General features: G+C 49.1%; 1 protein-coding gene and 2 pseudogenes across 2 annotated transcripts in view; all 3 read left to right on the forward strand.

Moving 5' to 3' along the window:
* The first annotated feature begins 650 nt into the window (after positions 1 to 650).
* LOC108317944 lies at positions 651 to 3718 on the forward strand (annotated as a pseudogene).
* Positions 3539 to 5205, forward strand: LOC119466706 (annotated as a pseudogene).
* A 6194-nt stretch (positions 5206 to 11399) lies between these two features.
* The window catches only part of PLXNC1 (plexin C1), a 160014-nt gene continuing 144752 nt past the window's right edge, over positions 11400 to 26661 (forward strand). The window contains exon 1 of one of the 2 annotated variants that reach the window (XM_017548650.2): positions 11400 to 12854. In XM_017548650.2, the coding sequence (XP_017404139.1) occupies positions 11793 to 12854 (1062 nt within the window). In that variant the 5' untranslated portion in view covers positions 11400 to 11792. The remainder of the gene's footprint in view (positions 12855 to 26661) is intronic. The other variant, XM_037745770.1, reaches the window with a different exon arrangement.

Raw genomic sequence — 26661 nt, forward strand, 5'->3', positions numbered from 1 at the left:
CTCTGCCTCCTTCTCCTTCTTCTCCTCCTCCTCCCTCCCTTCTTCCTCCTCCTCCTTCTTCTTCTTTTTGAGACAGGCTCACTCTGTCACCCAGGCTGGAGTGCAGTGGCATGATTTTGGCTCACTGCAACCTCTGCCTCCTGGGTTCAAGCAATTCTCCTACATCAGCCTCCCGAGTAGCTAGGATTACGCGCACCTGCCAACATGCCCTACTCATTTTTGTATTTTTAGTAGAGACAGGGTTTCACCATGTTGGCCAAGCTGGTCTTAAACTCCTGACCTCAAGTGATTCACCCACCTCGGCCTCCCAAAGTGCTGGTATTTTAGGCGTGAGCCACCACGCCCAGCCGTGTATCTTCTTGATATCCTGGGATGACTTGGCTCTGAACTGCTCATCCATCAATTACAGATGTAGTCTTAGATGCACTTCGGTCAGACCTTCTAGATATGACCATTTCCCGTTCCTGCTGGTTCTGATGTACCTAACACTCACATCCACTCTTAACACTAGTGGCATCTTCTCTTCACCTTCATGAAACTAGCCGGTAGGACCAAGAGGCAGGTCACTGAATTGGGAACGTACGGGGATTGGGAGGATCGTGCACCAGGTGAGAATTGAAGAGGCAGAGACGTCCAGTGAGAAGACAGCAATGGGAAATGAAGAAAGCCTTTACGGAGGAAGAGATTATGAGAACAGTGTTTGCTCTGCTCTGGCCGGCCACCAGCAGCTACAGCAACGGAACAACCAGGGAGGGTAACGATTGTTATCAGCCACTAATACCATGTGGTGAGAATCCATCAGCAAGCCCGATGCCATGGAGTTGGCCAGAAGGAGGGGTTCAGGGCCCAGCTTGGACCCGCTGCACTGTAGGACCTTGGCTTGTTGTTAAGCTCTCTGCCCTTCAGTTTGCTTATCTGCAAAATGATGTAATAATACTTAGGAGGTTATTGCAAAAACTAAATAAAGAAACTGAAGTAAACGGGCTCAGTACTGAGCAGAAACATGTGCCTGAGAAATGCTAGTTAAAATGTTTTCCTAGGGATAGGGTTCGAGATGGAGAATAGGTGTTAGCAGCTGAGTCGTCACCAAACCCCAATTCATATGTTGAAGTCCTGTCCCACCAGAGGCTTTGGATGTGACTGTATTTAGAAGTAGGATCTTTAAAGAAGTAAAATGAAGTTATCTAATTAATCTAGACTGGTGTTCTTTTTTTTTTTTTTTTTTGAGATGGAGTTTTGCTCTTGTTGCCCAGCCTGGAGTACAATGGCACGATCTCGGCTCACTGCAACCTCTGCCTCCCATTGGCAGGTTCAAGCCATTCTCCTGCCTCAGCCTCCTGAGTAGCTGGGATTACAAGTACCCACCACCACACCCTGCTAATTTTGTATTTTTAGTAGAGATGGCGTTTCTCCATGTTGGTCAGGCTGGTCTAAAACTCCTAACATCAGGTGATCCACCTACCTCGGCCTCCCAAAGTGCTGGGATTACAGGCTTGAGCCACTGTGCCCGGCCTGGTTTTCTTATAAGAAGAGGAAGCTTGAACACAGATGTGTACAGAAAAAGGACCATGTGAAGATACCGAGAGAAGATGGACATCTACAAGCCAAGGAGAGAGGCCTCAGAAGAAACCAGCCCTGCCAACACCTTGATCTTGGACTTCCAACCTCCAGACCTGCGAGGAAATGTCTGTGATACTTTGTCACAGCAGTCCTAGCAAACCCATCCTAATACTAACAATGCTGAGTTAACACAGCTTTAGAGTCCTGGTAATAATAATGGTAATCATGATGTTTTTTATTTACTGAGCGACTTCCTGCGTGCCAGGCATTGTGCTAAATGCTTTGCACATATTATCTCACTCAATACGCATGAAAATCCCACGTGATGGATGCCATTTTTCCAACCCACAGTGAGGATAGCTCAAGCCTGCATAGTTACTGAGAGGTGCACAGGGTCTGGGACCTGGGCCTGGCTGGGATCACTGCCGGCCTACAGAGTCTTTGTACAAAGAAAAAGGCACCACTTCCTTTGGGAACACCCAGCCCCAAGCCAGGGTGCAAGATTTGGTAAACAGAAAACAGGCTGGGTTTTAGTTCCTCATCCCCCCTTGGCCGGGTGCCCTTGTGCAGGCCTAAGCTCCTCAGGCTGAGGCCTGAGCTCTTAGTCATGACACTGGACTTCCCAATGGGCCGGGTGGCTAGGGGTAACACCATCGCCACCATCGAGGTAGTATTAGTTGGGCACGTAAGGGACTGTGAGTGCTGGCAAGGCAAAGCTTACCTCCCTCAGGGCTGGGAATGAGATATGTAGGAGCCCAGGTCCATGAGTTCTGGGACCCAGGAGGGTGGGCTTCCAGCAGTCCTACAGGACAACCAAGAGGGGCCCTTGACTTAGGCCAACTCTGCTTATTGCTAATTGGCCTCAGAACAGTTCTGTGTCCAGTCCCCAGTCAGCAAGAAATCCAGGTGACCAGGATCGTGCCCCTAGGATCACACACCTGTTCTTTCATCACCATCCCCACGAGGCCTCCTCCTCCTCCCACCAAATCAGAGAGACTGAGAAATGCATCTTTGACCATTTGGCTATGAATGTAAGAGTGCCTGTTCTCACAATTAAAGTTCCCGAATGTTCCAAATTTGCCGCTTTCACGGTAGGAAAAAAACAGGCCTCTGACAGCGTAAATATTTAATCACCATTAAGAATGTCCAATAAATGAGGGGAATCAGGTTTCAAATTGACTGATTCAGATGATTAAAGTACAGAAGTCATAGCAGGGTAAAAATAAAGTACCCTCTAAAAATGTAGCATCTTGGGGACAGGGGCAAGATGGAAGACAGCGTGTGGCGACTTCTCAGGCCGGGCCAGGCACTGTGCCTGGGGTAAGTGCGGCAGCCACTGTTCACTGTCCGATGGCTCCTGCGCTCCCCACCCCCCACCAGGGCAGCTGGGCAGGGTAATGCCCTGGGTGATGGAGAAGCCGAGCCAGGCTGGGGATCCTGTTCCGTAGCTGGACCAACAGAGTGCCCGACGCCGGACAGCCCACTCGGAGGATGACAGCAGCAAGGAGGAACACTCCCGCAACAGCATCATCCCTGTGGGAACCGATTACCAGGCCGTAATTCCGGAGTGCAAGCCTGAGAGCCCCGCACACTGCAGCAGCAAGGAGCTGAAGGGATGCCGGTGTGGTCACCCAACCACTGTGTGTCAGATGCCGAGCTCGACCAGTAGTACATTGTGATGGCCAAGGAGAAGCATGGAGACAACACTGAGCAGGCGCTGGGCATGCTCCTGTGGCATAAGTGCAATGTGGAGAAGTCCCTGGCTGACCTGGCTCCCTGACAAGTGCACGGTAGAGGCCAAGGTGCTGTTTGAACAGGGCTTTGGCTTCCACGCCGAGTGTTTCCAGTGGATCCGGCAGATGCTGCCTGGCAAGTTGATTCCCATAAAATAATATTTTATTTTTAAAAAATATTAAAATAGCTTTTTTGTTTTAAGTATTACTACGCTTGGAAGAAGACCCGCAGCTGAACCAGCGTGATGGACAGACAGGCCCAGAGACTGGGGGGGCCGCAAGGACAAAGAAGACAGTGATGAGCTCGAAGAGGGTTGAGGAGGCGTGAGGGAGGGACAGCCTGATGCTGGAGACCCCAGGAGAGAGGTGCAGAGCACGAAGCTGATGAACAGCAGCCTGCATCAAGCCCTGGAGGCGGCACTGGACCCCTCCGCCCCGCGGAGGCCAACACCAAGTTCAGCTCCCGCTGCACCACAGATGAGCAGCTTTTGGCTGTCCAGGCCACCCATAGGTATGGCAAAGACTTTGCGGCTATTGCAGCAGTGATTGGAAACAAGTCGCTGACCCAGGTGAAGACCTTTGTGAGCTACCGGTGCCGCTTCAGTCTGGAAGAGGTGCTGCAAGAATGGGAGGCTGAGCACGATGGGGCCCCTGGAGGCGCAGTCCCCATGGAGGAGGCTAGAGAGGGGCTCCCTTGACAGCACCAGCTCTAGAGGACATTGATGAGGTCCTGATTACATTGGTCTCCATGTCTGTGCCCTGATCAGTGCCCCCTGTGCCACCCTCCTCTACCTCCCACCTCACTGTCCCAGCCGCCTCATTGCTGAGGCTACTTTTGCCCATGGCTCCCATTCTGATCCGACAACCATCCCAACTGCAGCAGGGCACTTCCTCCAGCCCCAGCTGGCCCCCAACCAGCCCCCACCGACTCTCATCTGCCCCGCTCTGGCTGCCTCCCACTATAGTGCCTGCCCTGGCCCTCAGCCCCCACCCACCCTGATTGGAGCCCCTCTGGAGCCCTTAGGCCCTCACTCTGAGCCCTGAGTCCTCCACCAACCATAGGCTCCAGGACCCCTTTGCTGGACATCCCCAGGCTTCTCTTGTGTCACTGAGGACAGAAGGGACTAGGGCTCTTGCTGGGTCTTTCTAAGACCCAGAGCTGCTGACAGCCCAGCCTGGACCTGTGGGTTCTGCCTGTGTTCCTGCCAGCTGGGCCGGGGCTCAGGTACCTTTGAGCTGGCCTGAGGGCACTTTTGCTTCCTGGCCGGGAGGGGAATGGCTGCCTCCTAGTCTGCTGGGACTTGGCCTCTGGGCCCTGCCCTTTGTGTGTCAAGGGTAGTGACCTTAGCCTGGGGGTGGGGAGAGGACAGTTGGGTGTGCTGGCTGTTCTCATTCCTCTTTCCCTTCTTTTAGTAGTAAATCTGGGGTGAGGTGGGGAGGGAGGCTGCAGGGGGGAGGTTGGCAGAGGGGCCTTACAGCAGCAGAGGCTGGAAGGGAGGCTCTGTCTTCAGGGGCCAGCTGGGGAATGCTAAGGCTCTAAGGGTGCCCACCAAGCTCATCTTCCAGAAGCTCGGAGAAATGGGGGTCGGGAACTTAGGAAGACATGGATTTATTTTTCAACATTTTTTTAAAATTAAAAAAACTAAAAAAAAAGGTAGCATCTTTAGAGGGTTTCTATCTCTCCTACACAGCCTTCCTTGAGTATAAAGGAACCAAAAGCATCCAGTTTATCTTTTCATTATTAGTAGCGGGTGGGATAGGGTGAGATTTGGAGATAAGGAAGTATAGCAATCTCTTAATAATCCTGCTTTGGTAATAATGAATATCAATGACATTTCTCGACTTTATGGAAGGGACTGCTGGAGTTCAGACTTAAGGAGAAACGTCTAAAAAGGACAAAGCGGCGTGCTTGGTTTTGTATCTTGTTTGAAAATATATTTCAAACGTTCAGCAGAATTTGAGAGATCATAACCACCCTCTGCCCCCACCACCTTCTGAACCCTTAGTCCCCAGCAGTTCTGATTTACTTTCAAGATTCTTTTAGTTTTATGTTTTAACTGAAAAAAAAAAAAAATCCTACCCAGCCAGGGTTCTATCTGTCTGTATCACCAGGTTGAATTTAGTGTAGGAAAGCCTGTGCAAAGGGAATAAAAATGTAGCCAGATTCAGGGGAACGAACCGTTTGGAAACAAAGGAGTTCAATTTTGACCAGCCACCTCTCTGCTTTCCATCAGCGGACAAACTGAATGTGCGGCTTTAAACATCATTTGGGGTCACCTCTAGATCCATGATTGGAGGTAGGTTGGTTTGTTAGTTGTGATTCTGGCAGGAAACAGGTGACACATGCAAGCAGATACATTCATGGCGGGACCATGGCTGAGGTGCGCCGGGATGAAGGGAGACCAGCGGACCAGCCACAACGACAATCATGGAATCCCACAGGCCTGCAGAGGAGGGCGAGGGAGTGGTTACTGGGCCCACAGAAGTGTACTGGGCCCACGGTACAGCTGTGAGAGAGGACTGCCCACAGGAGCTGTGGCCTTTGAGAGGGACACAGCCACAGCCAATGCATAGATGGGTAAGGAGGGAGCTAGGAGAATAAACATTCAAACTTCACCCTAGCTGTTCACCTCTGGATCCCCAGCTGGGACTTCCCATGGGCTGAATCCAACCAGAAGCCAAAAGGCAAGGGTGATGTCCGTAAATGTCAAACTTCTGGGTCTACAGCAAAAGGGGGAGGAGTGGGGAGATGGTCTGCAGGGAGAAGAAGAGACTATTCAGCACAGATGGGGAAGAAGAAATAAATAGGAATGACTAGGGAAGGGGTAGAAGAGATTGTGGTGATAGTTTCATGGGTGTGGACTTATTCCAAGCACAACACGTTGTATATAATAAAGAGGTACAGATTTTTGTATGACTATCAAACCTCAATGAAGCCTTTGGAAAAAAAAAATAAAAGACAAAAAGAGTAGGGGCAGGAGGGCAAGGCAAACATTGGGCCTTCCATGAACTTTGGATTTGGGATTCTGTGTGTGGGGCTGAGTGCCTGACAGATGCTGCTGTGCTGCCCTATTCCCAGGGTTTCCCCAGGATGGGTCATGAGTGGGGCTGCCCACACCCAGCTTCCCGACAGCAAAAGCCCATGCTCAGAGCTGATATTGGTTGCTTCCTCCCCAACCTGGTGGGACTATTTTCTAGGGAGTGGCAAGGACTTAAGAATGAGAAGGCACACCAGCTTGGTGGAGAGCATCAGAGGGCTCACTGCAAAGTCCAGCAACTTTATTCTCAGCTCAGAGCATCTCCCCACCAGAATCTCAAGGAAGCGGAAGTGCAAGTGGCTGTGAAGTTATCTGCGTGTTTATCTTATCTTCTGCTATTCATTTCAAGAGTTGGAGTTATTATTAATATGAAGGCTGGTTTCTGGCAGCTCTTCTCTTAGAATGGGCTTATGCCAAGCTGCCAGTTATCAGAGGATTCAGAGCCTAGGATTTCGCTGACAGCGAGTCTCAGAGCTGTGATGGGAGGGCAAAGACATGGGAAACAACATTGTATTAAAGAGGAATCAGCATTTTGTGTCTAGTCCTTGATGCCCTTTTGGCTCCTTATTTCCGAAGAACAGCAAGGACAATACAAGCAGGGACAGACTAGAATCTCGTAAACATCACAGAAAAGCTTGATTTTCAAGAGACTGCTCAAGTTACAGAGATTCCCCAAATCTTTAGAAGTAATTAACTGATGAGTTTGCATACTTCATGCAGGGTGAACTCCAGCTGGTCTAGGAAAACACTGTGATGGCTGGTGATTTACCATATTTTGCTTTCAACCAGTAATAGCCTCAGATTCTTAACCATGGATGGTTTTGGTGCATGTTTTGGAGAAAAGGCTTGAAACTTCATGACTGAACACACTGCCTGGAAAGTGAGGGCTGGAATGCTAAGGTGATGTCCTAGACTCCGCAGTCTCTTAAGCTTATCCGACATTTTGTGTCCTTTCAATAGGCAATAGCTCATCCATCGCTAAAGCAGAGCATAGGGTCTTATTTAGCTTAAAGAAAGTCATTGGACTTTGCATAAAGAGTCATATTCTTGTACGTTTCACTCCACTCTCCCATCTACATTTGTACTCTGCTGGGGAATGACCATGAGCTATTAAATCATGACATGGAATAAGATGACAGCTGTAAAGGTGGGAGTGACCCCACGTCACACCTACTGAAGGACCAAACAAGCATTCCTGACTTTAAACCATGGCAGGGGGACACTACTGCCAAGCATAAGAATGCTCAGCAATTGTCTAGGGCCATGTTGGGTGAGCAGAGAGGATGAGGCATGGAGTTCCTTTGGCCACGTCTTAACTGTGCCATGCCAGAGAGACTTTTCATGTTGATTGAACTGTGTCCAACTCATCTCTCAGCACCAATGTGAACTTACTAAACAGCTCTTCCTCTAATCTTCTTTGAACCATCTACTCATCAGCAGTCTAGAAAGGAGGCTGGCTCATTTCTTTTTCCTGTCGGCCACCAAAAGGGCCTGGGAGCTTTGATAAGGGCCTCGATGTGGAAGACCAGACAGATATCAGCAAAGCTGTGGAGGAAGAAATGGCCTTAAATCCTAAAAGGACAATACAGGTACTATTCCACCCACTGGAATGGTATTTCCCAAATTCTGCCTAGGGGGTTGTAGCTGCGTGAGGCATAGAGAGAATTCACTGACCACCAGAATGAATATTCTCCATTGCGTTCAATCTCTGCCAGCCAAGTCATGCTACAGACCACTGTCAGATAAAAAAAAAAAAAAAAAAAGAAAAGAAAAGAAAATCAGAAACAAAACTGAAGTACCAGTGATAGCCATCTTGTGACTGTGACCAATTGCCTACTGAACAGTTCTTAATGTCCTGGGCCCCAGCAGGAAACCACTGAATCTATAAAGTCCTGTCCACCAGAAGTGAGTCTGATTTTGGATGGCCTGGTTAACCCAGATTGCCTTCGGTGCCTGAGGGAGTTGACATTTTCTCATTATGAAGACTTTCCCATCTAGTGAACGCTGCAAATAAAACTGCTCGGAATCGGTCTGAACTGCCTGTTTCCGTGGTAGCAGGCCTCTGTCTGGAGGATAAATCTGCACCATCTTCTTCTTTTTTGGGTTTCAGCCAGTTGTTTACAAGGAGTTCCGAAATGTGCTTATAAGTGACACCCAACAAGATGGGCTTGGCCAGTTGGAGAGGGAAGCTTTGTCACCAAGGGGACTTGCACCCCTGGGCTAGACAGCGGTGTCCAACAGAAAGTGATCAAAGAGATACAGAACTCACATGCCTAAATATTTATTTCAGTTGTTCGTATTTCCCACACTTTTCAAATGTGAACTTGTGTCCTGAAGGTGGAGCTTTAGTACACAAGAAAGCTGGGAAGGGGCAAACATGTTTGTACAAAATGGGGGTAGAATCAGCAAAGAATGCTGATGCATTTATATGCATCCTTGTCGCCTACGTTTTTCATGCCAAAAAGTTAGCACAGATTCTGATTTCTTTCACCGTAGGAGTCTGCATACAATTAAATGGGAGAAAAAGAAGCCCACTCTTAAGAGTGGGGCTTGTGGTCCCAGTAGAATGGCAGGGAACTGTGGCCATCAAAGCCATTTATACTTCTTGTGGGTAGTATTTTTAAGATGTTGTTTCTTTTTCAAAACGAAGCAGCAATGAATTGGATAGTGATCAAAATGCCACACCACAGAGTATGTTTAATCCAAATAGCTCCCAAGATGGTCTGTGACTGATTGTACCAACTCTACCGGACTTAGAGGAATGACTTGGTTACCAGTGAAGTAAAACTATCTCTGGGATGGAACTGAACTATTGCTTCTCAGCACATAACGACACTGCCACCGCCAGTTCACGGAACCAGTGAAGGTCACTGAGTTCTGCATCAGTCACAGGGAAAACTGTCAAAACACCAGTGCATAAAAATCCCCTACTATGCTGTGGAGGGGGTCTCTGAGCTTCGGATGAGGTTTTTAAAATATTGCTTTTCCCAATTCCAGTGGTGCAAAAATTCTGAAAGCATTCCAGGAGGGCAGGGAGTAGGGGAAGCCTGATATTTTGGAGCGGGTGAAACATTTGACTTGTCTTGCCTGAGATGTCCTGATTCACAACAACTGGGTACTTCAGGCCTTTGCCTTCTTCCTTCCCTCTCCTCATGGGCACTCCAACACTATCATCACAGCACAAAGGGCAACCTCGTATCTCTTGGGAAGGCATTTTCTGCCTCCTGGCAGGCAAAGATAATGTTATACAATTGCAAATGAAAGGCTGATGAATGGAAAGATGACCACTCTGACTTTAGTGTCCGAGAGCCAGTGCTGAAATGATAGGATCCTTGCACTTCACATCTAGAGCAGAAACTCACACTTCTCTTGTGCTCCTCCCTCCACCTCACCCTCCTTTCCTTAAGCCTTCCAGAGCTCCTGCCATATTTCTCAGCACTGGGGAGAACTTGAAGCACTGTTGGAGAAGTTTGAAACCTGCAACCTTCAGCAGCACTCAGCATCGGACGGAAGCCACCTTATCCCTTTCCCTTCCCAAAACAGATTGCACCTAGAGCTGGGGAACTTGGAGGGAAGGAAGAAAGCGGATAGCAGCCCATTGCCCTCTCTGGGGCCTCGGGCCTGGAAATAGCCTGGGAAGGAACAGAGATCATTTCCCAAGGATCCATAGAGGTCCTCAGCACTCCCTTGCGCCCCTGGCTCCCCTGCCAGACTGTAAGGAGGGTGCTGATGGTGCCACCAGCTGCCCCAGGAACCTGGGAGGTATTTGTGCGTCCTCTGGGAAGCCCCATTCTGAGAAATCATGAACCTATTCCCCAGTGGGCAATGTGTCCCTGTGCTTCAGAAATTCTTGGTGGCTCTGGGGGCAACCCAGCTGTTATTCACCCTCTGGGTGAGGTGGTGAGACCTCAGGGGGTCTAAAGGATAAACGTGGGTAATGATGACACAGATGCAGAGCCTCAAAGGAAATAAGGGTACTTGGGTCTCAGAGTAGAAGGCAGGGCTGGGGCTGGTTGGAGCATTTAACTTGGGGAACTTTTCAGTCTCACTGCAGAGAAAGATCTCTGGGGGATTATGGTAGTGGCCACAGGTGGCACTTACTTAGAGCCAGGTATGTAAGAGGCCCTGGGGCTAGATATGGATTCAAATCTCGGCTCTGATATCTACCAGCAGTAGAATGCCAGCCCGTTCCATAGCCTTTCCATAATCATTCTCCTGGACTAATAAGCAGGGATGACAATAACAGTCACTAATTAACAGGGCTGTTATGAGAATTATGAGTCTTAACCCATGTGGTGAATTTATAAGCGTACCCGGCACGTAGTAAGTGCTCAGTAAATGTTAGCCCTGCTCATTAGGTTAGATAGTGAGCAGAACTTTCCAAGAGCTAGGCTTGAGAGCCTGGGACTCTGTTGCCAAGGGAGATCAGAGAACCTTTGCAAATATGGGCGCTCTGGCCCCGGGGATTGTCCAGAACGAGAGTGTGGCGCCTGCCTTTCTGCCACCTCACTCCTCTGACCTGGGGAAACCCACTCCCTGCCACAGGGGCGTCTTGGTCCCTGGAGTCTCCGGCTCGGCCACGTCTCCCGCGCGCCTCCCCGGGGCCTCCCTCTCGCCGCTCTACACCTGTCAGCCGCCCTCGCAGCAGCCCTGTGGCCCGAGCCCCGGGCCTCCGCTGCAACCCCTTAGCACCCTGGATCCTCTCTCCGCGCGCCTGTCGTATCCCCGACCCGGCTGCTGTCGTAAACAAAACCGGGCGTTGGAGCAGCCCCGCGGGCGGACGAGCGCGGGAGCCCGCTCCGTGCGCCGTTAGCGCGCCCCGGGAGCCCAGGGCGAGCCAAGGGGGCGATGGTGGCAGTCGCGGCGGGCGGCTGAGCTTTGTTATGAATAGATGAAAGAGGCCACCTACACAGTAACCCAAATTACGAGACCTCCCTCCTCCCTATCTCACCGAATCAAGAGGGGAGGGGAGATGGGCGTGGAGGGAGGGCGGGCTGGCGGGCAGGAGGCGGAGGGCGGAGGAGGAAGAGCATGAGGAAGGGGGCCAGTTGCATCCCACTTTCACAATGGGAAAGTGAAACGCACAAGCGCACCCAACCTCTCCAGCCCTCCCCGCCCGCCTCGCTCCTCTCCGCCCGTCCCCTCCCTTCCCCTCCGCGCCTCCCCGTGAGCGCCAGCGCTGCACACAGGAACTCTCCAGCGAAGGAGGGCGAGGAGGAAGCGGTGCCGGAGCGCGCAGGGCTTGCCGCCGCCGCCGCCGCTGCACAGGCTGCCGGAGCGAGCCCGCCGCGCGTCGCCCTCCCCGCTCTCCTTCCCGGGCGAGCCGCGGGGATGGGGCGGCCGCGGGAGCCCGAGCGCGCGCAGGAACCGCCGCCGCCGCCGCCGCCCGCGTCTCCGTTGCCGCGCGCCTGAGCCGCCGTCGCCGCCGCGCGCCCTGCCCGGGGGCGGCCCCCCCAGCCCCATGGAGGTCTCCCGGAGGAAGGCGCCGCCGCGCCCCCCGCGCCCCGCCGCGCAGCTGCCCCTACTCGCCTATCTGCTGGCACTGGCGGCTCCCGGCCGGGGCGCGGACGAGCCCGTGTGGCGGTCGGAGCAAGCCATCGGAGCCATCGCGGCGAGCCGGGAGGACGGCGTGTTCGTGGCGAGCGGCAGCTGCCTGGACCAGCTGGACTACAGCCTGGAGCGCAGTCTCTCGCGCTTGTACCGGGACCAAGCGGGCAACTGCACGGAGCCGGTCTCGCTGGCGCCCCCCGCGCGGCCCCGGCCCGGGAGCAGCTTCAGCAAGCTGCTGCTGCCCTACCGCGAGGGGGCGGCCGGCCTCGGGGGGCTGCTGCTCACCGGCTGGACCTTCGACCGGGGCGCCTGCGAGGTGCGGCCCCTAGGCAACCTGAGCCGCAGCTCCCTGCGCAACGGCACCGAGGTGGTGTCGTGCCACCCGCAGGGCTCGACGGCCGGCGTGGTGTACCGCGCGGGCCACAACAACCGCTGGTACCTGGCGGTGGCCGCCACCTACGTGCTGCCGGAGCCGGAGACGGCGAGCCGCTGCAACCCCGCGGCATCCGACCACGACACGGCCATCGCGCTCAAGGACACGGAGGGGCGCAGCCTGGCCACGCAGGAGCTGGGCCGCCTCAAGCTGTGCGAGGGCGCGGGCAGCCTGCACTTCGTGGACGCCTTTCTCTGGAACGGCAGTATCTACTTCCCCTACTACCCCTACAACTACACAAGCGGCGCTGCCACGGGCTGGCCCAGCATGGCGCGCATCGCGCAGAGCACCGAGGTGCTGTTCCAGGGCCAGGCGTCCCTCGACTGCGGCCACGGCCACCCCGACGGCCGCCGCCTGCTCCTCTCCTCCAGCCTAGTGGAGGCCCTGGACGTTTGGGCGGGAGTGTTCAGCGCAGCCGCCGGAGAGGGCCAGGAGCGGCGCTCCCCCACCACCACGGCGCTCTGCCTCTTCAGGATGAGTGAGATCCAGGCGCGTGCCAAGAGGGTCAGCTGGGACTTTAAGACGGCCGAGAGTCACTGTGTAAGTCTTGCCCCCTGGGCGCCGCGAGGAGCGCTGCTGCCCGGGAGCCGCCGCCGAGGCAGAGCGAGCTGGGGGCGGCCGGTGGGGCTTGGGGTGGATCCGGCTGACATTTACCAGGTCTCAGGTTCACACCGCAGGCGGCGGTCCGAAGGCTCCTTTCGGACGGTCCCCGAGACCTGGAGCAAGGCCTGAGGTCTCCAAAGGGAGAGTGTAAAAAGAGGGGCGGGGAGGGTGGGAGTTAACTCAAAACTAGTTGCTGCATCCCAGTGCCATCCTTCCCTGTCCAAACAGGGACGCTTGTTTGGGGCTGAGGCTACCCGCGCAGCCCCTCTTTCCCATTTGCTTCTCCAGACTTCTCTGGGGCCCTTCTGTGCAGTCCCAGCAGGCGTGTGGGTCTGACCCTCTTGGTCAACACAGCAAACAGTGCCCTCGCCGGAGAAGCCATTGAACCTAAGGGGCTCACTGCCACACCCCAGCCTTTGTGGCCCCCTGTCTCCGCCCCCCACCGGCAACGCAAGTGCTGTGGTTCGAAGAGTTGCTAGCCCACTCAGCGTGGAGAAATGCCAGCCAGCTAAAGAGGCTCGCGCTGGAACCGAACCCCCGGTGTGACCCGGAGCGAGGGGGCGGAGCTGTGGCTCTGCTCTGGGTGCGCTGTGGTCGCCAGCCGCTGGGAGAGGCTAGGCGGGAGATGTCCTTGTGGTAAAAGCCTCACCCTAGAGGGGAGCGCAAGGGAAAGTGTTGGGGGTGCTGCAGGCGGTTTCTGGGCTCCAGATTGCGGGACTAGATGGCGGGACTCAGGGTCACCACCCTTGGGCTGAACCAGGCAAGCGACACAGGTTTCCCCTGGGCTCCCAGGGCAGCCACAGCTTTCATCTTGAGATTGGCATTCTTTGGTTGGACATAGAGAGGCAGTTCAAGAGGGTCCAGTGGATGGGGATTATGGACCCATTGTCACTTCTCCGGAGGCCGTTTCCCTTCCACGGCGGCTGGCACGCCAACTCCACATATGGCTCCGGAGAGGGGAGCCTGCTGGGAGCCTCCTTTATAACTGGGCAAAAATCAAAGCGCAGAAATTAACGGCTACAGGTGTTGACATTGTTTTGGTACAAAATGAGTCGGAGAGGAAGGGGAGAAGTCACCACTTAGAAAATGTGTTGGTACAGGGGCACATTGGCTCCCAGGTATATTAACATGTGTACAGAAAGGCAGCTTCCCCCACCCCTTTCTTTCTCTGCAAAGCACATCTTACCAAATATTAGTCCTATCAGCCAGGGAGAACAAAACCGGGAGGTCTTTTGCAAGGCTTCTTAGAATGGTCACTTGCTGCTTCCTCTTTGCCTGTCAAGCTGTGTGCTGGGACACGCACATAACACCTTCATTTTTTTACTGGTATAATTTTAAAAAATATGTAAAAACACATATTTGTCTCCTAAATGACTTACTGTTGCTGTACAGGTATAATTTCACGTTTGATTCCTGTTTTTATTAGATCTTTATAATCTGATGGTTTAAGTTTGGTAAAAATCATCATTTCCTACTTCTCTGTTGAAAGACTTGAAGGTACCTCCAAAATATTACTTTGTGTCAAGCTTTAGGCACACTTGGTCTCTGGGGTTAATGACAAGCCAGCTCAGAGGCCCACAGCAGGTAATAAGGGTGGAAGTCCAAGCTTTGCCATCTGACAGCTGTGTCGATGTGTGGAGCCAAAACATTTCTCTTGACTGCATCTCTCTACCTATTGGGTCCTGGAAGATTCAATTCCCTTCCAAACCCAGCCAGCATCCTGAATGCACTCAAAATCCATGTTTTGGCTCAGTCAGGTGTTCCTGCTTATGCCGGGATCAGGAGGGGCAGAGGCAGAGGAAGTCGCAGAGCTGTTTATCCATCTTCACGGGAGCTTCTGAGAGAAAGCTGCCCCTTGGAAATCAAGCAAGGGATAAACACAGGCTGCCAAAAATCTGGATCTGCAAAAATAAATAATGAAAATGGGTCCCTCCACAGCATTTCTTGCTGCTGCTGTTTATCAAGAACTCCCAGTGTGCTTAGAGCTGTGTGTTCTGAAAGACAGGGTCTCTACCCCCTGAGCTTGTCAGCGAAGTTAAATAACATACTCTGGTTCAAACAATAGCATGTCATGGCTGCACAGGTGGGAGCTTGGAGTTTTGCGTTTTTTTTTTTTTTTTTTTTTTTTTTTTTCATTTAAGTAAACTCCTTGCTGCTAGTATGCATTGAAAAGCCTTAATGGAATTGAATTTCAAGAGGAGTTTGAATGAAAGGGGTTGGTAGTTTTGACGAAAAAGCTGACAATTTTCTAACCTATTAAATTGGTAGAGAAGACACTCAATTCAACAAATATTTGTTTGATGCCTGCTAGTGTAAGCAATGCTGTGTGCTGGGTGCCACTGATTTTGCCACTGAAAGGACAAATAGCAGGTTGCAACCTTGTGTAATGGGGTCATGGGATCGGTGTGCCCCTGGCTGTCACTCAGAAGAATGATGTCATTTGATTGCATTTGTTCTGCATTTTATGTTCAGGTCTTGAATGTGTTTTTGAAAAGGCATGCTGAATTATAGGTGCCTAAAACAGGAGCAGGATTGAAACACTCTGGAGGAAACCTCAATAGATTCCAACAGCGATTCCTTCAGAGCAGACACAGTAATTTTAACAGTAAGTAATCCACAGGCTGCAAGGCACAAGCGGCTGGATTCGCTTGCCTTCTTTTTCCCTCTCCTCCTAGCTGGCTCTTATTTTCCGTCTTCAATCAACCATAGGTAGAAAAGTGACAGGACTGACCGGGTTGCGTTTTTCCATCTCCTGCTTCTCTTATCTCTTATCACGGATCTTCCCCACCTTCAGCTTCTGCTAAGGAGTAATTTACGAAATGCTTGTGCAATAAGCTTGTACTCAGAAGTTTACACACTGGACCATTACTTTTTCTGCCTTGCCACCAACTTTGAATCTACTTTCACAACTGTAGCAGGCTAACTGCAGCTCCCAAATGTGCCAAGGCAACCAGTTTCTGTAGATGCCCTCTTTAAGAATCTTCTATTTGTACAGCATTTCTGCATGTATCATTTCTTTTGAGCCCCTCATCAAGTCTGAAGTTGATTCTGTGAGGATCATCTCATTTCCCAGATGAGGAGGCTCAAGATCAGTTAAGCCACTGGCTGAAGATAGTGAGATAAGTACCAGAGCCCTCCAGCTTAAATCCAGGTCTTCCAGTGTCTACATCTCTACTCCCTCCACCGCCCCAGGGCTTCTCAAACTTTCCCTTGAAGATCCCCTAATCAAATTGGCAGCAAACAACCTTCCCTAGGATGTGGGGTTGAGGCTAGAGGGAAACCTCAGAAGGCAGTCCATGCCTCTACTCTTGGGTTGTGTTTTAAAACTTCGTGTGGTCTCTTTCCTTTTTTCCTTCTTTTTTTTTATAACATACCTGTGCTTGGATTAATATAAAAATGAATGTTTTTAGTTATGCACTAGTTAATTAATTTGACTTCCTCCCTCTTGGAACTCTTACTACCCCTGGCACACCAATGTGATCCATAGAAGAGTGTTTGTGTTCGAGTTTGCAGAGTCTGATTGCTCCAGACTTGTTTGGCTGCCATAGTTGGCTTCTGGGGTTGCTCGTGGTTTAAACATGGCGGCCACCCCCTCTGTAGACACTGAAGGTGGTACAGTGTCAGTCCACAGGACTCGAGGTCACTCTAGTTTGTTCTGTAGTTCATTCTACCCTTTGTCGGGGGACACACCCCCTTCTTCCACACTCCCATAATTCTGAAGCCTGACGTAATTTAACTGTCATGCAGACAACCACAGAACACTCACATGCTGTCCAGCAGACAGCAACCCAAGGCACATGTGTGGAGAAGTGACATCCTGGTTCCGCTTGGCGATGCAGCCTATTGACCTCAAAATCCACAGTCTTCCTGTGATATTTATTTTTCTTCTAGTTTCTGTTATGATTTTGTCAAACCATTTTGCAGTCTATAGACTAGATGGTGATTTTACCCTCATATACACATATGATATGCAAAAATGGATTCAAAAAGGACAACTGCAGTGACAGCACCCACTTAGAAAGAGGGGGAAAGCAATCATAGCTACTATCTACTGAATAGATATTATGGCCAGGTTTTGTGTGAAGCAATTTACATGCCTTATTTTCTGTTGATTCTCATTCACCATATGGGGCAAGGACTATAGTTATCATGGTGATTAGAGATGAGAAAATTAAGGCCCAGAGAGCTTCTGTTAGGTTCCATAACTGGAAAATTCAGAGCATTTAGAACCTGGGTGGCCCAGCTCTAGGACCAGAGCTTTTAACCACCTTGCAAGCCCATATTCAGGAGCCCTATCCTATTACCATTAATAATCATGATGGGGATGATAGTAAAGACATCCAAAGCACATGGCATTTTCTATGGGTCGTAGTGCTTATGCTATACCTATTAACTCATGAATCCAGAGAATATTGCTATCAAGTAAATGAGATCCCCACTTATAAATAAAGAAACCAAGGCCTGAAGGGTTAAATAATTTTTACATGCAATAATGTGCGCATGTCCACTGCCACAGACAGTCTGTCACCACAGACTTTAGGTCCTGGTGTTGATCCCATCCTGTATGGAGCAAGCTAGGCCCTTAGAACTGCTGTGCTAAGACTAGTTTTTTGTGGACACAAGCATGGGATACAGCAGAGAATCCTTAGTTATGAGCTGAGTTTCTAGGTTTGCATTGGTGACCACCTGACGTTTTGACCCCGGCAGGATTGTAGTTTCTCAGCTATGAACTTGTAGACAGCCTTGGCGTTCCGAGCATGCAGGCCTATATGTGGCCTCAAACGGTGTTCTCTATTGAACCCCCCATACCTAGCAAGTACCCAGTATGTAGTTGGGACTTCAGAAATATTTGTTGAATGAATAAATGAAGGATCTTAGAGGATCATGTTGGAAATGTTTCCTCTACTCAGCGGCAACACTTTCTGGGAGTCTGGTCACCTCATACTGCCTTAACCATTGTCTTTTTCTTAATGGCTGATGTGTTGGGGCCCCTTTCTTCCTTAGTTTTAGATTATAGGGAACCCCTCACTCCTTCAGCTCTTCCCAGGTACTTCCATTTATTGGAATACCAGGCTTCTGGTGTTGCCAATTTGAGAGTTCCTTTTGATCATGGAAACCTAGCATGGTTGGAACTTCTATGGTGTAATTTTTCTTTGCCTTGCAACTATGAGAGGAAAGGGTTTCATGCTGTAGGTAGCGGTCCTTAAAGTGTGGACTCTGGCCAAGCAGCATGGACATCTCACCTGGGAACTTGCTAGAAATGCACATTCTTGGACTCTACACCGGACTTACTAAATCAGAAGCTCTGGAGGTTGGGGTGAGACTGGCAATCTGTATTTTAGGAAGCCCTCAAAGGGATGTGAAGTCATGCTTAGGTTTAAGAACCGCTGTTGTCAGATAAAAGAATTTTCTTTGTATTCCACCTAAGGCACTTGGGATAGGAACTTGTCCCATTTTGTTTTCCTTGCATTTTACTTAGGGCCATAAAAAGTAACCAACATATTTTACCACTCTGATATTCCTTATTCTCTCCTCATTGACCAAAGGCAATATCTAGAAAGTCCTCTAAGCCTTACCATTTTGGGGCTTGGGGTCTGAGTCTCAAAAACCTATAAGCCACAATTTAATTAGCTCCTTCACTCTTGCATATGAGTTTATTTGTATTTCACTCCCAGGTATGGGCGATGTCTAGAGTCTTCTATTGTGCTGTACACCAGAACCAATTGCACACACCTGACATTCTCTCCAAGGGTCTATTCTTTACAACATCAATCCTGATACCAATTTCTATCCTAGTCAGGTACAGTTGGTTGCATGGAATAAAGATCTACTTGAGTAAGCTCAAAGAAAGGGATAAGGGATTTTGTGGACAGAAACGCATGGAATTACATGGTAATCTAGGAATAAAGGCAATACCGTTTAATAGTTATATGCATGGTCACTGGAACCAGGTCAACTGGGGCCAAAGCTACCAGTTACCAGTTGTGGGACTGTGAGCAAATTATTCAACCTTTCTGTGCCTCAGTTTCTTCATCTATAAGGGATCCTCTTGGCTTCATAGGATTATTGTCTGGATTCACAAGTTAATATGTGTAGAATGAATACTGCTTGACCCATAGTAAATATTACGTCTGTGTTTACCATCATCACCATCGTTATTAGTAATAGTGTTAGGAGGGGCTCCTTCATATGGAGTTGGAAGGTGGTTCTGCCCTCAAGGAGACTGAAGGAGCTCAGTCAGCATCAGCAAATGGTGGATGCTCCCTCCTTGGTCTCCCTGTTAACATGACTTAGCCTGGCTGCTTTGCATCATCCTCCTACCAGATGACCTCCTCTGCTTCCTCAAACATCTACTCCCTCGCACCTGACTATGTCTCGGCCTGCCTTGATCCCCACTGTCTATCTTTTCTCTTTTTTTTTGGAACAGGGTCTCACTCTGCTGCCCAGGCTGGAGTGCAGTGGCACAATCTCAACTCACTGCAGCCTCCGCCCCCTGGGTTCAAGCAATTCTCCTGCCTCAGCCTCCTGAGTAGCTGAGACTGCAGGTGGGTGCTACCATGCCCAGATAATTGGAATAAAATTATTTCTTAAACAATGTAATTCCTAGAGGAGAGACACTAGAAACTTTTTTTTTTAATACAGGGTCTCACTCTGTCACTTAGGCTGGGGCGTGGTGGCATGATTGTAGCTCATTGCAGCCTGAAACTCTTGGGTTCAAGAGCTCCTCTTGCCCCAGCTTCCCAAGTAGCTGGGATTACAGGCACACACCACAATGCCAGGCTGATTTTGTTTATTTTTGGTAGAAACGAGGTCTTGCTATGTTGCCCATGTTGGTCTCAAACTCCTGAGCTAAAGCACTCCTTCCAAAGTGCTAGGATTATAGGCATAAGCCAGCAGACCTGGCCTCCCACTGTACATCTTAACAGACTTTTGCCTTCTGCTTTGGCTGCTAATTTGCAATGACTTTCCATATTATTTATTCCGAGTTGCCAGGAGAGAGTTAGAGTTGAGTCCAGTTCATCTTTCACACCAGATGATGAGCCCAAGTTCGGTGTAGGGATTTGTAACCCTTGGGGCAGATGCTGGCCTCTGGTCTAACCAGAAGAAGGGGATCAAACATGCACTTGTCCCCAGCGGGCACTGTCGGTGGATTCCCTTAGAACGGCATGGTGGAAGAGCCACACCAAGACTAACACCTTGACTACAGTAGCATACAGTATCTGCCTCCCTTAAAGTTTACTGATGACAACTCCCTTCCCCAAACATGCGTTGGCACACAGATGATGAAGACTGGGAAACCCCAAAGCTGACTTGGGACCAGTGTGTAGCCAGCATGGGTCTAACCTGTTCATCGACGTGGGGCCGTGGCAGTGGTAGGGTTTCTTACTTGTTTTTTATGAAATATGCTTATCATTTTTCTTAGTTTTAATTCTCTTTCTTTCTTTCTCTCCTTCTTCCCTCCCTCCCTTCTTTCTTTCTTTCCTTCCTTCCTTCCCTCCATCTCTCCCTCCTTCCTTCCTTTTCTTTTTTTTTGAGACAGTTTTGCTCTTGTTGCCCAGGCTGGAGTGCAATGGTGTGATCTCAGCTCACTGCAACCTCCGCCTCCCGGGTTCAAGCGATTCTCCTGCCTCAGCTGCCCGAGTAGCTGAGATTACCAGCATGCATCATCATTCCCAGCTAGTTTTGTATTTTTTGTTAGAGAAGGGGTTTCTCCATGTTGGTCAGGCTGGTCTCAAACTCCTGACCTCAGGTGATTCACTCACCTTGGCCTCCCAAAGTGCTGGGATTACAGACATGAGACACAGTGCCTGGCCTTAGTTTTAATTTTCTATCTTGATGAAACGCTAATTTTTGTATGATCACAAAAACAAATAGAACTGTGACCTTCATCTTCACAGTATCAGTAGTTGATTTTCATGTTGGTTGGATTGTCTGTTCAGTAGCTACACATAGTGTTTTCCTTAGAGAAGTTACTAGGCGGATTTGGCCCTTTTTCCTTCCTACTACCCTGGTCAATGCTGTTATGCAGGGGTCAGCAAACTCTTTCTGTAAAGGGCCAGATCATCAATATTTTAGGCTTTGCAGGCTACGTACAGCCTCTGTCACAACTGCTCGATTCCACTGCTGTAGTGTGAACACAGCCATGGACAACACGTAAATGAACAGGCAGGGCTGCGCTCCATTAAAACGTTATGGACACTGAAATGTGAATTCCCTGTAATTTTCACTTGTCATGAATTATTCTTTTTTTGATTCTTTTCAACCATTTTAAAATGCAAACGCTATTCTTAGCTCACGGTCCATTCAAAAAACAGGCAGCAAGCCAGATTTGGCCCACAGGTGGTGGTTTGTTGACTCCTGCTATTATACAAAGAATGACAGTAAAACAAGCCCTTCCTATATAGTCCGATACTCATGGCAAGAGAGATGTGACCACAAGCTGCTGTGAAAGTCCCAAAAAGAGGCGCTCCACTCAGCCTGGGAGGATCTGGGAGGCTTCACAGAGGTAATGCTTGAGCTGTGTCTTGAAGCTGAGTGGAGAAGGCAGAGAAGGGAGTTCTAGAGAGAAGGCACAGCTTGCGCACAAGCAGGAAGTTGAATAAGCCTGGGAACCACAAGCAGCTCGCCCTGGCTGCAGAATGTCCAGAAACGAGTGTGCAGGTCCAGATGGTGGAGGGCTTAATGAGACGGGCAAAGGTGGTTGGATTTTATCCTGATGGTTGGTCCTTTTCAGACTCTCCAAACCTTCCTTTAAAATAAATTCTCAATCAGAAGCTCCATATGAGAAAAAGATTGAAAATTATCATTAGGCAGGGAGCAGGTGGCGCATACCTGTAATCCCAGCACCTTGGGAGGCCAAGGCAGGTGGATCACTTGAGCCCAGGAGTTTTAAAGACTACCCTGGGCAATGTAGCAAGACCCTATCTGTACAAAAATAAAAATCTTAGCCAGGTATAGTGGCACATATTTGTAGTCCCAACTACTTGGGTGGCTGAGACAGGAAGATTGCTTGAGCCCAGGAGTTCAAATCCAGCCTGACAAACATAGCAAGACCCTGTCTCTTAAGAAAAATTATCACTGACTTGGTTCTCTTTGTAAGACCAACTGCCAAGTGCTGGGAACACGGGGTGGCCAGGAAGCAGGGGTTGGGAGTTTCTGGAGCCCTATGACTTGCCTTACCTCCATCCAGGCCTGTCCCTGAGGCATCTCCAAGGAACTTCTAGAACTCTGCTGAGCAAGGTGCAAAAACCATGGCTAAGGCTGATGGAGTACAACAGCAAGATTATAAACAGACACAATCCGAATGTGTTCTAGAAAGATTGCAGAGGAGATAAAGTGGCTGTGGTAAGGTTGAAGGCAAAGCACCTTATTAGAAGAACTGTCATTTGTTCAAATACTTTCTTGAGTTCCTATTATGTGCCAAGCAGTGAGTGGAGACAGTTATATCCGTGGTACACAGGGAAGACAATTGACATTGAGCAAATTAGTAGTCACTTTTACATTAAGGTAATAGCTAAAACAGCGCACTTACTGTATATCATTATTCTAAGCAATTTACCGATATTAACTCATTTAATCCTCACTGTAACTTTACAAAATGGGCTGTATTGTTATTTCCATTTTAAAGATGAAGAAATGGAGGCACTTCACTAAACAGGTGATGCAGCAGAGCCACTTGGGGGTGCAGGTGTTGGGGTAAGTTCTCTTTAAAGAGGCTGAATTGATACCAGGAAGATGAGAAAGGCTAGTTACAGGTTTCCCGTGCACAGCTGGGAGGAGCACTGCTGGCCGACTGGAGGACACGTGCAAGGACTCAAAACGGAACAACCTGGTCTTGGGCTTTGTGGAGAGCAAAATGCTAGCGTGGTTGTGGCTAGGGAGGTGGGGGAGGGTATGAGGGGAGGAGGCTGGAGAAGGAAGCAGCCGTCCTAGCCTACAGGCCTCCTAGGCAATGGGAAGGAGATTAGATTTTTCTTCTTGAGCACAGGAGAGCCTTTGAAGGGAAGTGAAATGATTGGATTTGAATTCCTAAATAATGGCTGCCCTGTGGGGAATGGATGAGAGATTGGCCACAGTGGAAGGAGGAAAGCCGGCAGGAGGCTCTTGCCGTCGTCCAGGCAAGAAATAATGTCACCTTGGCCAAGAGCAGTGGTGACAAATATGGAGAGAAACAGATGGATTTTGTTTATTGCAATAATTCAACGGAGGGACGCTGAAGACCTGAACTGAGGTTGCAGCAGTGAGGATGGAGAGGAGGGATGAAATGAAATTGCTTTTGAAGACACGGAGGACCAATTAGAAGATGAGTTTAATTTGTGTGGATTTTTAGATGCTAAGTAGGCAATTGGCAATGAAGTTAGGAGTTGGGATCCACTCCATAAACCCTGGGGTGTGCCAGGCCCTGCGATGGGCCACACACATCCCTGTTTGGGCTGTATATGCCTTGAGGGGAGTGGCCAGGTCTGGCTCATCTTTGGTTCCCAGGCATTCATCAGGCTGGCTAACACATGGTGAGTGAGCGGTAAGTGAGCCCTCGGTAAGTGTTTCTAGAAGTGGAAAGAAGGTGCTCTTCATCTGGTGGAGAAGATAGTGATTATAGCATAGTGAGATGAGGGCGTCCAAGAGGAGCTGACACTGGGGCTCTGTTTTGAGGAAGAGTCAATCTGGGCAGCGAGAGGGAAGGGTGTTTCCTTTTGACTCCCTTCCAGTGAGGCAGGATTCCTCGCCATCCGGTCTCCTCGCAACCTGGTTGAGGAAGCGTGTTACTAACACACCAGCTGTTCCTGATCATCGCCCCTTGGTCTTCTCCTAAGGCTCCTTTCTCCATCATCGACCCCTTTTAAAAATTGGCTTCTGAGTGCTGAGCCTTGCTTCTCTGAGGCAATAGAGGAGGGAATAGCCTAGAGCAGCTGGTGGCTGTATGAATCACCTAGTGTCAGCTCCTGTACTTAGCAATATCTTTCTCCCTAACCCTGTGGCGCTCTTGTGCTGTAGACTCTAACGCAGCCTGTAGACCCCCTGACAGAATAATCTTTTTAATGCATAAAATAAAAACATTGGATTTCAAAATAGACCCACTATATTAATATATCAATCTATCAAAATGTTTTTTCAATTTCAGGTATAGTAATATATCTTAACACATTCAATAGCAAGATCTAGAGGCAGTAACTACCATAATTTCAAAGTAGAGATGAGCATAAGTGATATTTTGAGATATCTGCAACAACTATCAAATAATATGGAAATATCTGATTTCTTTGATGACAAAGTCACAGGTTCAGTAAATATTGCTGTGGCCTGAATCCATGATTAAAGGAAATGCTAAGTTCCAGTAAGACCTCGCGAGAATCAAGATTTTTTTTTTCATCTAGTTTCATGGATTCCCTGAATTCTGTTCATGAACTGTGGGTATCAGTGGACTCCCACTCTAACCATTTATTTCAGTTACCGAGTATTTCAGAAACCAATGACATGAACTGCAAAGTGTTGCATTTTATTTCCAAACTCATTTGATTGGCTTATTTGACAACAGGAAGTTTGTTCCCATCTGTATTTTACAGATCAAGTACTTGGTCATCAGCAAGTGCTCCATAAATAACAGGTGGATGAGTGGATGGGTGGGTGGGTGGGGAGAGAAAGCTCTCAGAGAGGATAAATGACTGTCTAAATACTTACAGCTCGTAAGTAATAGAGCTTGAACTTGAAACCACGTATTTTTTTACTCTAAATCACTTCTTTCTACTCTTCCATGCTACCATCAGCTACTTTTATTTGAAAGAACACAATGATAGGGCATGCTCTTAAAATTATGCTATTGAATCATGGGAAAGGACAATCCTATTATTTGCTTTGGTCAGAGCACACCTAAAATACTGTGTTTACTTCTTAGAGGCACATTTTAAGTACACTGAATCTGTTGACTGTTCATGGACTGAGATGGCAAGAGACCCAGAAACTGTCTCTTACAGGCTGTCAATGAGCTATGGATGTGAAATTCAGAGAAGGCCAATTTACATGGTAATAGGAGGTCTGGGGTGATTTTCTATTGCTCCCCAAGGCAGAACCAAGGCCCAGTATTTACAAGGGACAAATCTTGGCTCAATTAAAGAACTCAGTAATGATGAGGCCTACTTATCAAGGTATCAGAGTTGCCTGATGAGATATTGACTGAAAGTATTCAAACATTGACCCATTTATTTATTTATCCGTTCTGTAAGCATTTATTTACAACCTACTCCGTGCCAGATGCTGAGGTGGATGCTGCATTCAAAGTGTGGCATACAATAGACTACTGGAGATAGTCGATTTTATACAGATGGAGTCTACTGGGAGACAGACAGTAAGTTTTTAAAAACAATAGTTATAGTAAGTATTTTGAAGGAAATGAGTGCTGTGATTCAGAATAAAAACTAAGGTAGGAACAGGAAGAGCTATGGTCATGTGTCCACGCATAGGTGACATTCAATTTGAAACCTGACAGATCGAAAAGAGCCAGCCTACAAGGGAGTGAAGGAAGGTGGAGCTAGAAGAGGTAGCAAGTGCCAAGGCCCTGAGGCAGAAAGCTGGTAATGTGTCCAAGAGCCTGAAAGAAAGCGACGGGACTTGGGGAGCAGAAGCAGAGTGCAGGAGAAGAATGGCAAGGAATATGTGTGAAGACGTCATCAGGGACCAGCTCAGGGAGAGCCTGGGGAGGGATATGGATTCAATTCTCAGCGTAGTGATGGGAAGCCATTGAGAATTTTAGTCAAGGGAGTAACAGGACCTGTTTCATATTCTAAAAGATCACTTTGGCTACTGGACAGAGAATAGATTGAAAGTTAAAAGGGAGACACCAAGAGTCTCTTGTACAAGATCAGGCGGGGAATGATGGATGCTTGGGCTGAACAGAGCCTATAGAGATAGAGAAGGTGAATTTGAGATTATTGGGAAATTCGACTGAGATTTTGAATGTAGTGGATGTGGGGAGTAACAGAAAGAGAAGAATTGAGGGTGATTCGTGGTACAATTGACCATGATAGGGAGCAGGGCCAGAGAGAAGAAAACTCTGATAGCCATTTGTCAGCAGCTCTGAAACTATGTCACAGATTCCAGTGGTTCTCAACAGGGGATGATGACATTTACTTAGGGGATATTCAGAAGTGTTGGGGAGGGGACTTTTGCAGTAGTCAACATGATGGAGGGCACTACTTTGTGGATAGGAGTCAGGAACGCTAAAAGTCCCATAACACACAGGGCAGCTCCCACAATGAGGAGCTATCCCATGTAGCATGCCAGTCGTTTCCTCCTGGAAAAACATTGGTGGACTGAGTCTCTTAATTTTAAGAATCTAGGGCCGGCCTGGTGGCTCACTCCTGTAATACCAGCACTTTGGGAGGCCGAGGTAGGTGGATCAGGAAGTCAGGAGTTCAAGACCAGCCTGGCCAACATAGTAAAACCCTGTTTCTACTAAAAATATAAAAATTAGCTGGGCATGGTGGCAGGTACCTGTAGTCCCAGCTACTTGGGAGGCTGAGACAGGAGAATCACTTGAACTCAGGAGTCGGAGGTTGCAGTGAGCCAAGATTACACCACTATACTACAGCCTGGTTGACACAGTGAGACTCTGTCTCAAAACCAAACAAACAAAAAAAGGCCAGGTGCAGTGGCTCACACCTGTAATCTCAGCATTTTGGGAGGCCGAGGCAGGTGACTCACCTGAGGTCAGGAGTTCAAGACCAGCCTGACCAACATGGTGAAACCC

Source organism: Cebus imitator, unplaced genomic scaffold (assembly GCF_001604975.1).
Source record: "Cebus imitator isolate Cc_AM_T3 unplaced genomic scaffold, Cebus_imitator-1.0 Scaffold212, whole genome shotgun sequence".
Lineage (NCBI taxonomy): Eukaryota > Metazoa > Chordata > Mammalia > Primates > Cebidae > Cebus > Cebus imitator.